Source organism: Filicampus tigris, chromosome 7 (assembly GCF_054856515.1).
Source record: "Filicampus tigris isolate MCC_2025a chromosome 7, RoL_Ftig_1.0, whole genome shotgun sequence".
Lineage (NCBI taxonomy): Eukaryota > Metazoa > Chordata > Actinopteri > Syngnathiformes > Syngnathidae > Filicampus > Filicampus tigris.
Window position 1 is genome coordinate 16,642,082 of NC_141223.1, and position 13,130 is coordinate 16,655,211.

The following is a 13,130-nucleotide window of genomic DNA, read 5'->3' on the forward strand; positions in this document are numbered from 1 at the left end:
GTACGACCATAAAGCGTGTGAAGTAATTCATAAAAAAGTACCCATTGAGGCGTGGAGGAGAGCCGGTCATGAGGACTGTATGGACGTTCAGCTGCAGGCGAGTTTGGGGAGGAAACAGTAATGCCCAGCATTTCAGACTCGGCTTCAGACAGGGGGATCTGGGCAAGGCCCGGAGGGCGACCCAGTACTGTGAGGGCCACATAGGAGCCCGCTAGAAGAGGGGGAAATTTGGTTTAATTCAAGCAAAAGTGTAAATACTGTCTACATTGTGTTGAAAATTAACTTACATTTGATAAGCTTCACCACTTCAATGTGGTTTGAATGGGTAACAAGGGTTCCATTAACCTGAAACACACCATCAGCATTACGTACTAAAAACATACAATTTTCTAAAAACAAAACATTCAAACAAAAACTGGCCAGAAGGTGGCGGCCTACAGCCTGTTTCGACCTTTGACAAGGAGACAATTGTATTTACACAGTAAAGGGAGGGGGGTTATTTTTGCAGATAAACACACTACCTTGATGATCCTGTCTCCTGTCTGAACACCTGCCCGCATTGCAGCACCATCTGACAAAAACACAGCGATCAAAGCATTAAAAAAAAAAAATAGAGAAGGAAAACAAATTGGTGGAACACTTAAAATAAAAAAAATACTGCCCTGACAGATCAAAGCAGCTATTTGAGTTGACAACAGTGGTTATACTTTGTGAAGGACCTGTTTCACAGCTCCACCCCATTCAAAAGATTAAGGTACTGTATGAGACAGGTTTATTGCAACTCCTGTCGGGTTACTTTTTAAGACTGGCATGAGGCAGCTAAGTGCTAGCAAATGAAGCCTTAGATGAAGGACATAGATTTGCTTCACTTTTAAAATGAATATTTGTGTTTTGTTTGTGTTGACCAGTATGATAGTGGTTATGCGACTTAAGATTTTCTTTAAAGGGAAATGAACCCAAACATATTTTTTCCAAGAATATGTACCCAGCAGGCCCACTAGTTGAAATTCGGTGTTCTGATTAATATGGTGTTTGTGGTATAAGAGTTATGCAGCAAAATCCACCTGTTTTAGCCAACTCAGGGGGCATTCATTTTGTCATTTCTGTTGACTGAAAAGGACATCACAACTACTCAGGGCTCAGGTAACGACCAATCATGGCTCAGCTTCAGAAAACAAAACAGCAATCAGCCGTGATTGCTCGTTACCTGAGCCCTGAGTAGTTGTGATGTCATTTTCATAGAAGTGACAAAATGGCCGCCACCAGAGATGGCTAACAATGGGTGGATTTAACTCTTATTCCACAAACGCAATATTTATCAGAATGCCTTGTTTCAACTAGTGGGGTTGCATAGAACATATTCTAGAAAAAAATAAGATTGGGTTGACCTTCATCTTTAAAGTTGACACTAATTAAAGTTGAGTCGACGTCAACTAGTTGCTCATGACGTCATTTAAAATATTTCAGTGTAGTATAAAAAAAAACATGAGGGAAGGCTTTGCAGCAATTTATATTCACTGACAATAGACCACTCATACACTGACTTTATGCAGCACATAGGTATTAGAACACAAAGACCATGGACGTGAGACAGGTGAAGGCTCGCCAGCTGTCGCCTGATGGTATGTGCAGCCAGAGGGGGGAAAAAAAAACCCCTCTCACCTGGTATGCCTTTCGCTGCGACAGCCAGGTAATGTCTGCACAACTTAGCCAAACGGGGAAAACTGTCCCCATTCTGGACCCACCGCAGCAGCGTGTTCTGCATGGTGGGAATTTGTGGTGCTTGCATATAAACACGGGCTTCTTTGTGCGGAGTGGAATAATTCCCTGCTTTGCTTCCACTTTCTTAGTATGGGCTAAAAAAACATTTCAATCCTGCCTTTTGCACAATCACAAATAGAAACCATGCACAACACAAATAGAAACCAATTTGAATCAATTAGGTGACAAACTAATTTAATTCAGCGCACCCGAGTTGCCTGCTGCAAGAGGCTCTGCCTCCTCCTCAAGCCAAACATAATTAATAACAGACTAGTCAACATCACGCTCTAAATTCTATTGAGGAGTAGTTAAGCTGACAAATCGACTAGTCAACTAACGTATAGTGCATCAAATCAATGGTTAATTATCCAGATGGAACTGTGTGCGCTTCTTTAAGGTTCATTCAGAAAGCAAAGAGCAGCCAGACAAAGAGAGTGATGACAGTTCTCGCTCTGTGACCTGATAACAATACACATCGTCCTCCACAGTCAGCAACACGCTGCCAGGAACCACATATCCTGTCCAAGTCCTCTCTTAGAAAAACTGCACCTGATAATGCTGCTCATATGTAACTACTCAGGAAATAGACAATCGGCAGCTTCAACGGCGCCTCAAGTGTGTCAGTGGCGGCGGCTTCCCTGCGGCATTTATTCGAACAAAATAATGAGAATCGTCGAGTCTCGTGTCACCTTCTTTGACGAGCTGCACAAAGACCGGATTGTCACCACTGACTGTGAGCCCAAAGCCATTTTCGTCTTTCTGGATGATGACACATCGCTGGACCAGACCTGCAAGTGAGACAAAGACACGAAACGGGGTCGGGGCGTGTACCCGTCTTTAAAATGATCTGAATCAAATATCAGACATTTATCATGTTTAAATGACAAAATGTTGTATGATCTACCTTTATATTTTGCACACATTTGACATGCAAATAAACATTTTTTTCCCCTCTTGTATAAGCAGCAATGAATCAGGATGGAGACTACTGTACATTGGCTTCAAACGCTGGCTGTCATTATATTCGTCACTTTTGATCATTTCCCCTCATCATAGAGTCTTGGTTCTCAATTGTTTATAACAATAGTAGACTTCATAACTTCATCTTATACTTGCATAAATAAATACTTAAAACATTGCTTGTTAGTAGTTAAAAAACAGTTTGAACTCATCAACCAGTTTAACATACTGTCTTGTATTATGGAGAATCTACTGTATTCTGTTCTGCGTGTAGAAAAGAACAGCTGCACAATGTCTTCTTCATATGACAAGGAATTGTTTAACTAAGCTACACAAAAAGAAACTTCAGTAAAACATTTTGAAATGATCATTACAGTATTATCATTTAAATGTGAATGCCTTTGGCCGTGCATTTGTTTTGGAGCATGTCTGAAAGTGATCTCGCGATCCAGACATTGCTGCTGGTTTTCTCACTGCCCTAAGGGGGAAAGGATTCTTCTCAGGTTCTTAACGCTTGGCTTCTTTAGCATGGCGAGAGGAGATTAGCGCTTATCTAACGTCTGCAAAAGAATGACTGGACTGACAGGACAAAAAGCACAGAAAGTCAGAATTGCATAAGGACCAACACCAAAAAAGTGCATTTTGAACAAATTATCTTAGAAAGTAGACTAGTTAAAAGTGACCCAGTGTGCATAAGGTGACGCTTGAACTAGTTTCTTGTGGCTGAGATTTCCTGACGATTGGCGCATCAACCAGAGAGGTGAATGGATCAATAAGGGCAGTGGTGGGTTGGGGGTTGGTGAGTGGAAGAAATGGGAGCTAATAGATGTAGAGAGGTTTGGGGAAGCAAACAGCCCCAGGCTGAGGGGGAGGAGAGGAGCGACAGAGCTCTAGACAGGGCTGAGGGGGCAAAAGGGGGGGAGGGGAAAGAAGAAAGCAGAGGTGTCAAAGTGATTATGCCATATGGGCGAAAGAGCTGGTGTGAATGTACCTCTTGATGCTGATTTTGTGCTTGTGTTCCACGCTAAACTGTGTGTTTTAGGTCAGGCTTTAAAAAAATCACAACAAGTGGGAGTGCTGACATGGTCAATGAGCAGGCAAATCCTTCTAAGATAATGCATTATTCAGAGGCCTTGACTGATCTGTTATTGGCACACAAGAAAAATGTACTCTAGGGGATAAACGGATATTTAAAAGTGATAGAGCACACTCAAGCCTATGCATCATAAACGAAGGAGCCCAGGGGGTAAAGGGCAATCGAACCTCAAAAACAACAAATGCAGTCCGCGACAATTTTATTTTTCAGATTTTAAAAGAATTATTCTTAAAGAAAATAATAGTAATCAAAATAACCCATTGCGTTATTGCCCTGTTGAAGCTTTATTGATCAACTATCTTCTTAACTGTCACACAAGTAAAAAAAACAAGTTAACCGTTGGCATGAATAAGACAAGAAAAATATGAAAATTGGACTACTGACGCAGCTATTAAATATTTTGGGAATCAATCATTTTACCAATTATCCTATTAATTTATGGAATAGTCTTATAAAAACTGATTTTGTATTATTAAACAAAATAACATTCGTGTGTGAGGTGCAGGTATTTTCTTTTGTCCAGCTGGGGTTGCCGTCCTCCGTTTCCACTGTTGTTTTTGTCATTGAGTGTGAATAGCTTTAAAAGATGGGGCCTGGCCTGGTGAGTGACATGGGCGTCAGTGAATGAGCATGTTCAGTTGGCTGGCTGTTAACTTGATAACCTGTTCGTCAATCTGCGTGTTGAGTGACTCATCTCTATAGGCCTCGATAGACCAATGCGACGTTGGCCAACAGTGACCGACGCTTAGCCCTCTGTGGCGTCGGGCCGGCTGTCGGCACGTCACGCTGGAAAAATACACCACTACAGACAGCGATGCTGACCATTAAAGTACCTTTTACGCATGCGTGAGATGTAATACCCTTCTATACGGTCGGCAGTGGTCATCACTATTTCTCATGGTTAGAAAATTCCAACCGGAAAGATATTGGCCGGGGCGGCGGATCATAAAAACATAAACAATGCATTCAGCTATATTCTTGGCTCACTCCCACGCAAAGTGAACCTAAAAATACTTAATACTTATATTGTCAACCGTCGCTCTTGTTTATTCGCATTCGCCACTTCCCGTTGGTGCTCCGAGCGCTAATTTGCTAGCTAACAGCCAATCAGAGTGACCAAATGTCACGACTGGCGATGCCGATTCAACATGCGTAAACGCCCACCAGACGCTTCCTGACGGATTACGACACTATGGCGGTGGTCACTACACCAATCAGACTGCGCAATCAGACACCACAATGCTTCATGACCTCCGACGTCGGATTGGTGCATCTAGGCCTTATGGCTGCAGGCGCTCAACTCTTAGGTTACTGCTGCATGATTTTTGGCTGCCAATACACGAATATATTATCATCTTCCTAAAATAATGGCCAAAGTATTTTTTTTTCAGAAAACACATTAATAATTTCATTTTAGGAGCAGAACTGAATAAATATGACTTAGGCCATTATTTTAAGATTGTGACGATATGTAACACTGTCGTATGTAAAGAGTACAAAGTATTGTATTCTTCTGTTCTTGTCTTGTCTGTAACTTGTCTGGTTGAGGTTGGTAACCGTTGTAAACAACAGCAACCAAAAATTCTCTGTTGCGTTGTTGCAGTCATTTTTACGTTCTAATTCCGAGATATCACTATATGATGAAAGACAAAAGGTCTTGCAAATAATCCATGGAGAATGGGTAAAAAAAAGTGTCGTCTTCATCTAGAGGCATTCTCACACCAGCGTGTATAGATTGTTAAAGCATGTGTACATGTCACACCAGTCACCCCAGCAAGAGCATCCTTACCACAGGACTCAGGCTTCCCCTCTGCTAGCACACTGCTGCTTCCACTCTTCTGCACCACCAGAGCCTCTGCTCACAGCCCCCAACCACGCAGACAGCATGGCAGGCGTGCACGCGCACACACACACACACACATGTACGCACACACACACAGAACACAAACCAACACAAAAGAAAGGAAAGACACGGAATAGAAAATCATGAGGGAGAAAAACGATTATGGGAAAAGGAAACAAATAGTATAAAAAAAATATTAAATGAACACGCAGCAATGGCTTGGGTCCCAGACATTGAACTTGTTGACTTGAAATTGCGTTGCACTCTTTGGACAGTTGAATACACAAGATACAAAGGCATGCAAAGTTTTAAAAAAAAAATCCAAATGTTGCCTCTTGCATTAAAATCATTTTGTTAACATAAGCCTGACTCTAAAACGTTGAATTTCAAGAGGCTTCTGAAACATGGTTTTCAATCAACCACTATTACGCTCAAAAGCCCCATTTACCTGTAAACTACCTGTAAAAGTTGTCAAGTTGTGCTGTGTTCATTATGAGACAGGATGAGGCAATTTTCCACCTTCAGTGGTAGTGTTGGAAGTTATAAGAGGCAAGTTGACGCCTGTGTGCAAAAAGTAGTTCTGGATACTGATATAGTAGGATAATATGGAACCCTTTGAAAATGGACCCCACCCAATTCTTTTAAGAAGAACCCTTTCATCAAACCACGAGTACTCCCCTGAATGATGACGATGCAAAAGTAGAACACAAAATTAAACGTAAAAATAAGTATGTTGCCTCCCCTACCATGAGCCGTCACCTTATAGCGGATGAGGGGTTTGTGTGTCAAAACGATCCGAGGGGCTAAATTGTGAACGCATCGTAGATGAGGGACCAGACAAAGCTCGGCTCAAAAGATGAAGAATAACAATAGCGGAATACATTTTCTCTTGCCCAGATGCGCTTCACCAGGCCCTCTCTGGTCTAGGGACTTTGAGGTGGGCTCTCCTATCTCTGGGGTTGAAGTCACCGAGGTGGTTAAAAAGCTCTTTGTGGCTAGAGTTCCTCAAAGCTCTAAATGTTGTGGGTCTGTAATTATTTTTCTCTGATAAAGGTAATAATCAATTTAAGTTTTGTTTAAAATTCATTTCAAAATTGATTTCTTGTCCATAGTCTACATACCAAGAAAATAGAAGCAATACACATGTAATCCTGATCATGAAAATCACATGCACCTTGCAGATGCTGAGAAAGCACTATGTGAGATTGGAAAGTACACTTGTATTATTTGGCAGTGGCAAAGTCATGGTAGCCAGTCCACAGATATCACAACCGTCAGATTCCAGATTGTTTATGTTTTGTATTTTATGGACTTCAGTATTGTCAGTTCTGTCTGATTACTACCAGATTAGATGAGCTCTCACGGCATACTGGTTGAGAATCACTGCATTAAGAACCCTGTTACGTTAAAGATAAACAAATAAATATTAACATTCTTCATAAGTCACAGTGTCCCGCTTCAAAGAGGCGGCCCTTCTCTCCGCAAGCAGCCAATCATATTGCAGCGGGATATGCGCAGTTTAGAAGAAAGAAAAGCTTATTCATGATGTTGTAGCGGTAATTGAAACCTTGACTTTTTAAAAACGTCATAACCGTGGTAAACAGTAAAAAGGGTAATCGGCCCATGCCTAATATTAGTGAAACTTACTTAAAGAGGAATTATTTCGTTTCAAAAGGAGCTTTAATTGTTATTTTGACTGGAAAACATATTCCGAACGCAAATAGAAAATCTGAAAGGCCTTTATATTTCTGCTTTACTGTATCAACGGCATTTCCAATCATCTGACTAATATGTGGCTCTTAGTATGTGCGGCACCTCCCATAAGCAGACAACCTAGTGGAGACTGACTGGAACTTCCCAGAGAACACAACTTGCTCACGTGTTATTGCATCATTCAGGGATAATCCATCATGCGGTGCTAAGGATTCTTTTTTTCAAGACATTTTGATTACAGAAAAGGGCTTGAGTCGTACTGCCCAGATGGATGACAAAAACCACAGGGGATGTTACTATATCAAACTGTGTCTTTCTTAACCCTTAAAAAAGAGCAGTCTGAAGTGTGTAACTGCTTTAGACGCGTTTTCCGCATTTTTAAATATGCATTGAGACCACCCAAACACACAGACAGCACAGTTGCCCCCCCCCATGTAAAATGGCAACAGCCTAGCAAACATTAAAGACCCAAACAGCTGCGTAGATAAAGAAATTAAAATGTGACAGTGACCATCTAACAGTGTTATACTTGGTTGATTTGAAAGAGACAGACTATTTTCAAAACACGTTCAGAACAAGAGCAGATAAGATCAGACCACGCTGGTTAGAGTTTTCAAAGACAACACAAAGCATTCGGGACACACAAACCTTTCACCATCTCAGCTGCCTTGCGCATGCTGTCATCAACACACGCATTTTTAGACTGTGTGCTTTGTGAAACAACAGAAAGCGAAATAGATGGGGACACACCGTTACGAGCAAGGCAGTTACATGAAGCATTGAGATGGGGGAAAAGAGGAAGAATACATTCAGGAAGGAAAGAAAAAGAGAACAAAATCAGGGCATTACCTGTCGGGTCAAATTCATTGGAGGGAAGCGAGGTTTTGTCACTTTTGGGTTTCTTGTCCGGGGGGTGGTCTTTGCTGAGAATGCTGCTGGTTCTCAAATTAAAATAAAACAGAAAATTATCCAAATGGAACAGCTAAATTACATCACAATTTACTCTAGGCTAGGGCTTAGCAATGTGGTTACAAATATGATGACATCATCAACAAGCGCTATCACAATTGGTCGGTTGAGTCCAAGTCTATACTGTAGGCCACATTCTTAACATCTGCCATAGCATAGACATCGCAGACTCATACTCAAGACAAGCTTTGAGGGAAAGAAGAATATACACAGGAAGTTACAGCTGGAGTTAACGTACTCCATCTTTTCGATACCCAAAGAATGAACCAATTATTAAATCGTTGAGAATTTGTTCAAACGACTTTGCCTTGAAGGAAAACGGAATGCACTACTTGGGCGCAGCAGCAAAGGCAATTGTTGGCTGAATAACAACATGACGTCAGCCATGGCACAACTGCTGCAGGCAGCATCGTTGTGCTCAATATGACACTGGCATGGAAACGGGAGCTCATTCGACATTGACGGCTTCTCCGATTCCCTTTAAAATCATTAACAGATCAATGGATATTAAATTGCTTATTATTGAAGTATAGTTTTGGATTGCTTTACATTTTCATTCCAAAGTGGTTAAATACTTATTGCACATGTGTGACAGCATGTTACTTAAAATGTCATGCACAGTTAATATAAGGTTTTATGATGGTTAATCACTGGAATTCTGAATAGTTTAATATGGTTTAAGATTGATTCAAAATACAAACATTGAATCAGCCAATCAGCATTCCCCAATTGATATTGTTGGAGAAAATAGATATTATTTGTAATTCATGAAAAGTTACTTCAAAAAGCTTGCGTGCAATGCCGACGCAGCAAGATAGGCAGGATTTAAGAGAGGGTTTAAGAATTAATCTGCCACACAGAAGCAACAATTATTCACTTCAGCATCGACAATAATGTGTATGAGTCACAGCGAATGTGTCATGGTGTATAATGTGACAGCCACAGAGGATGTGGAGGCGCTCCACTGAGCAAGGCCAGAGAAAGGCCTTTTCCAAAGAAGAGTTGCCACAAGGCCACGCACTGGCTTGGACCTCAGCAGGCCATGTATGGTTGTTGCTGCCTATGCCGGCCCCAAATGTGAAAGGCCACTGTTCTGTTCACAGTGAAAGGCAGTGATGGGCCGCACTTGGAAGAGGGACTCCTTTGTCCCTCACCGTGTGTGTGTATGTGTGTGTGTGTGTGTGCATGCGCGTTAGTTGGGTGGGGGTGGAGGAGGGCATATTTAGTCTAAGATAAGTGGACTTCTGTATTGCAGCAACATAAGATTCTTACCTGTTTGCTTTCTTGGGAAACCTGTGGGAGAGATGAGAAGAGCCAACATTAACGTCTCACAATGATGAACCCGCCATGATTAAAGTAAAAACTAGGGATAAAGCGATTATCCGCTCCGATATTGACCATTTGGATTAATATAGGCATCTGCCATTTTTTTTTTAAATCTGATGGCCAATAAATGAATTTAAGAGTGTGTTAGAACTTCACTGACTGCAGAAAACTAGAAGGAGCTATTGTTTCAGTTTTCATTTAACTTTTTAAGACATGCTGATGACCCTGGGAGCTCTCAGAACCTTTTATTAGAATTTTACAACAAATATGTATATTATCAAAAATGTATAATTAAAAAAAAAAAAAAATCAACATTTTGCAAATCTGAAAAATTGTTCAATAAACATATGCTAACCCTTTCATGCACAGTGGTCACTACAGTGGAGAGCTATTTAAAAGTTGCTTTCGCCTATACTAATTCATCAAAAAAATGTATATTTATATTTTAAATAATTACACCAAATCATAATTAATGCATGAAAGGGTTAAAATATTTTTTTTAATTTAGATTCATTAATATAGGCGAAAGCAACTTTTAAATAGCTGTCCACTGTAGTGACCACTGTGAATGAAAGGGTTAATGAGAAAGTCAACCCAAACATATTTTTGTTGCAGAATATGTTCTATGCAGGCCCACTAGTTGAAGTATGGCATTCTGATTAATATTTCGTTAGTGGAATATAAGTTAAGCAGAAAAATACACCCACTTATACATTTGCTCAAGGCTCAGATAATGACCAACCATGGCTCAGCTTCAGGAAACAGGTGAGCCGTGAGCACTGAGCAACCGTGATGTTGTTTTCAGTCAACAGAAATCCACAAACACAATATTAATCAGAATGTTATGTTTGGACTAGTGAAGGCACATAAAACACATTATTGCAAATAATTCTTCAACAAAGTTGAGAGTTTTAACTTTTTATTTTTTTTAGATTTTGACGGCAATATTTTCCTTTTTACTGAAAATAAATATCAGCTCCAAATATCTGTTATCGGCGTATTTGACTACTAATAATCGTATCGGCCCTGAAAAAAACATAGTGGCCTATCTCTAGCAAAAATGTTCATGACAAGATGCAAAGTGCAAAACAAGATGCATTTCACTGGGACACATATAGTGGTAAACATGATAATCCAGATCAAACATCAGTTCTTGAGCGGCAGATTAAAGAATTTTCCAGGTCAAATTTCCTCTGCCTCGGAGATCACTTATTTATCTGATTGTGTGAGTGTCTGGTTTTGCTCGCGTTTGTGTGGGAACGATCCTTGACATCACAACTCAAACAGTCATAGAACTCACTTCCACACCTTCTTTGGTGCATAGTGATGTAAAGATCACATAATTTACTGACATTACAGAACACGTCTGAATAAACGAAAAAAATTGTCTTGACATCAGTTTCCAAATCTCAAGGGACCCTCACCAAGGTTGCAGGCATAATGTGACAATTTAGTACATGGAAATACAAAGAGGTACAGTACTCTCTTATTTACCCCAAGGTAGAGGTCAGCAACCCATGGCTGCGGAGCCGCACGCGGCTCTTTCATCCTTATGTTGCGGGTCTGTGGCTTGGGAAAATAAAATTACACTAAGCGTCCGATAGAAGTGTATGTTATTTGTTATTATGTTTGCGGGATGGATAATTTAAGTTCAGCCTTTTAATTCATTTGAAAGAGACCTTCAACTCTGCGCTTTTTTTTTTTTTTTTAGTAAGACTTCAAAATGTGTTCATTTAACAAAAAAAAAATAATTTTCTTAAACATGGATGACTGGATGGATTTCATGAGCAACCCACAATTTTACAAGTGTAACAATGTTTTCTTTTCCGTGGAAAACCGGTCGAAATGGCTCTGAGTGTAAAAGGTTGCTGACCCCTGATATTGCCGATTGCTGATACATTTTTTTTTTCGACAATGAGGGTGAGTGTTATTTCCTTGTGTATAAAGCAGTTGAAGGTAAACACCTATATTGTTGAACCACTAAAGAACGTATCATTACGGCACAAAACAGAGGAGCGAGTAAGTGCATATTTCAGTCTTCATAATGGGGCGGTCTCACGACTCACGAGCGACCATTAACTCTCTTTCTCCCAGTGACAGTGTGTCCCATTCAGAGCCATACTGGGCAACTGAATGGCCCGTTTATGAAAATGCCTCGGTCTGTAATAAGTTCCAGAGACTCAGTGAGAGAGAGAATGAAAAAAAAAAAATCCCTAAGTTTTAAGTAACCAACTCCCTCCCATGAAATCTTGGAACTGGAGAGATCGGAAAAAAGAAAAAAAACAAAACAGCGTATAAACACACAGACCAAAGTGGTACATGGCATGGGCCAACGCGGATGGCAAAACTGAGCAGGCCGGCTTCGGTTCGTCAAGCAGGCGCTAATGAAAACATGACACTCAAATACAGCTAGTTGTATGATTCAGAAAGGAAATCAAGTATGTTATTAAACAATACTAATGTGAAAGGAGTTGAATAGAGGGTTGCAGCTAAGAATTTTTTTTAGTATTCCAGTATCCTACTTAGATTTTTTGCTTGGTTAGAGGGAAATTATCAATATAAAAGAGAAAAAAGACAGTTCACTTAATAGTGAATATTAAACTGAAGAGCTACCATCCAACAAAAAACTCAATGCCAGAAAAATTTGTCTGAATTGCAATATTTTTAGATTATGAAGAACATTACTGTGGTTATTGCAGTATATTATACAATACGATAAAAATAATTCTCCATACGTTTTCAATGGCACAACATAATAATTACCCTAAAATAGAAAATAAAAAATGAATTATGGCTTCAATATTTGTGATTTTATAATGTAAAAAAATAGATTTTCAAGTGGCTAATGACATGAGTAATGCTTTTCATCACCAAGATAAGAGGATAAAAGTCTATGAAAAGGTCAACTACATTAAATGTTGTTTAATATTCTTATCAATTACAGTGAAAGTGGGCAGATGATTCAGTTATTATATTACAATCGTCAAAAACTCGATCTCCCGTTGCAGACAAGCTCTAGGACACTGTCATTTTCAAGTGCATAAACAACGTCGTCACTATACATGTCAAAACAAAGCGTGCGCAGACCGGACGCAGCCTGTCTATTCCGATCAAACTCCTCACATGACGTTTGTTCGGTTTGGCAAAATAAATACAGTATCACACCTGTAAATCAGAATGAAATTGCATTCGAATTTGGCCTTTTTATTCCGACTGAGGTGTTTATATGGAGCAATTTCATTCAGTTTGGTCATTTGTTTTCATTCTAACCGGAAAACAAGGTTCATGCTGCTAGTTTTGTTTGCGCTACTAGGCTACTGATTTGTGGAACTTGAGTCAGAAAGTTGATGTTTGTTTATTTTAATACCTCTGCAATGTTTGTGCAGTAATTTTGTGAACTGTTGATCTACTGCTCTGGCTGCAATGCAAGGCTACACACATTTCTGAAACATAAAATACAAT

The 13,130-nt window shown here is 39.9% G+C and overlaps 1 protein-coding gene across 5 annotated transcripts in view; it reads right to left on the reverse strand.

Annotated features, from left to right (window-relative positions):
• arhgef12a (Rho guanine nucleotide exchange factor (GEF) 12a) overlaps positions 1–13,130 on the reverse strand; it is a 47,428-nt gene that overhangs the window by 15,958 nt on the left and 18,340 nt on the right. For 2 of the 5 annotated variants that reach the window (XM_086035726.1, XM_086035724.1), the window contains exons 2-8: positions 9,615–9,635; positions 8,223–8,314; positions 5,607–5,672; positions 2,451–2,549; positions 522–571; positions 288–345; positions 42–211 (exon numbers count right to left, since the gene is read on the reverse strand). In XM_086035726.1, coding sequence (XP_085891852.1) covers positions 42–211; positions 288–345; positions 522–571; positions 2,451–2,549; positions 5,607–5,672; positions 8,223–8,314; positions 9,615–9,635 — 556 coding nt within the window. The remainder of the gene's footprint in view (positions 1–41; positions 212–287; positions 346–521; positions 572–2,450; positions 2,550–5,606; positions 5,673–8,222; positions 8,315–9,614; positions 9,636–13,130) is intronic. The other 3 variants (XM_086035727.1, XM_086035729.1, XM_086035728.1) reach the window with 3 other exon arrangements.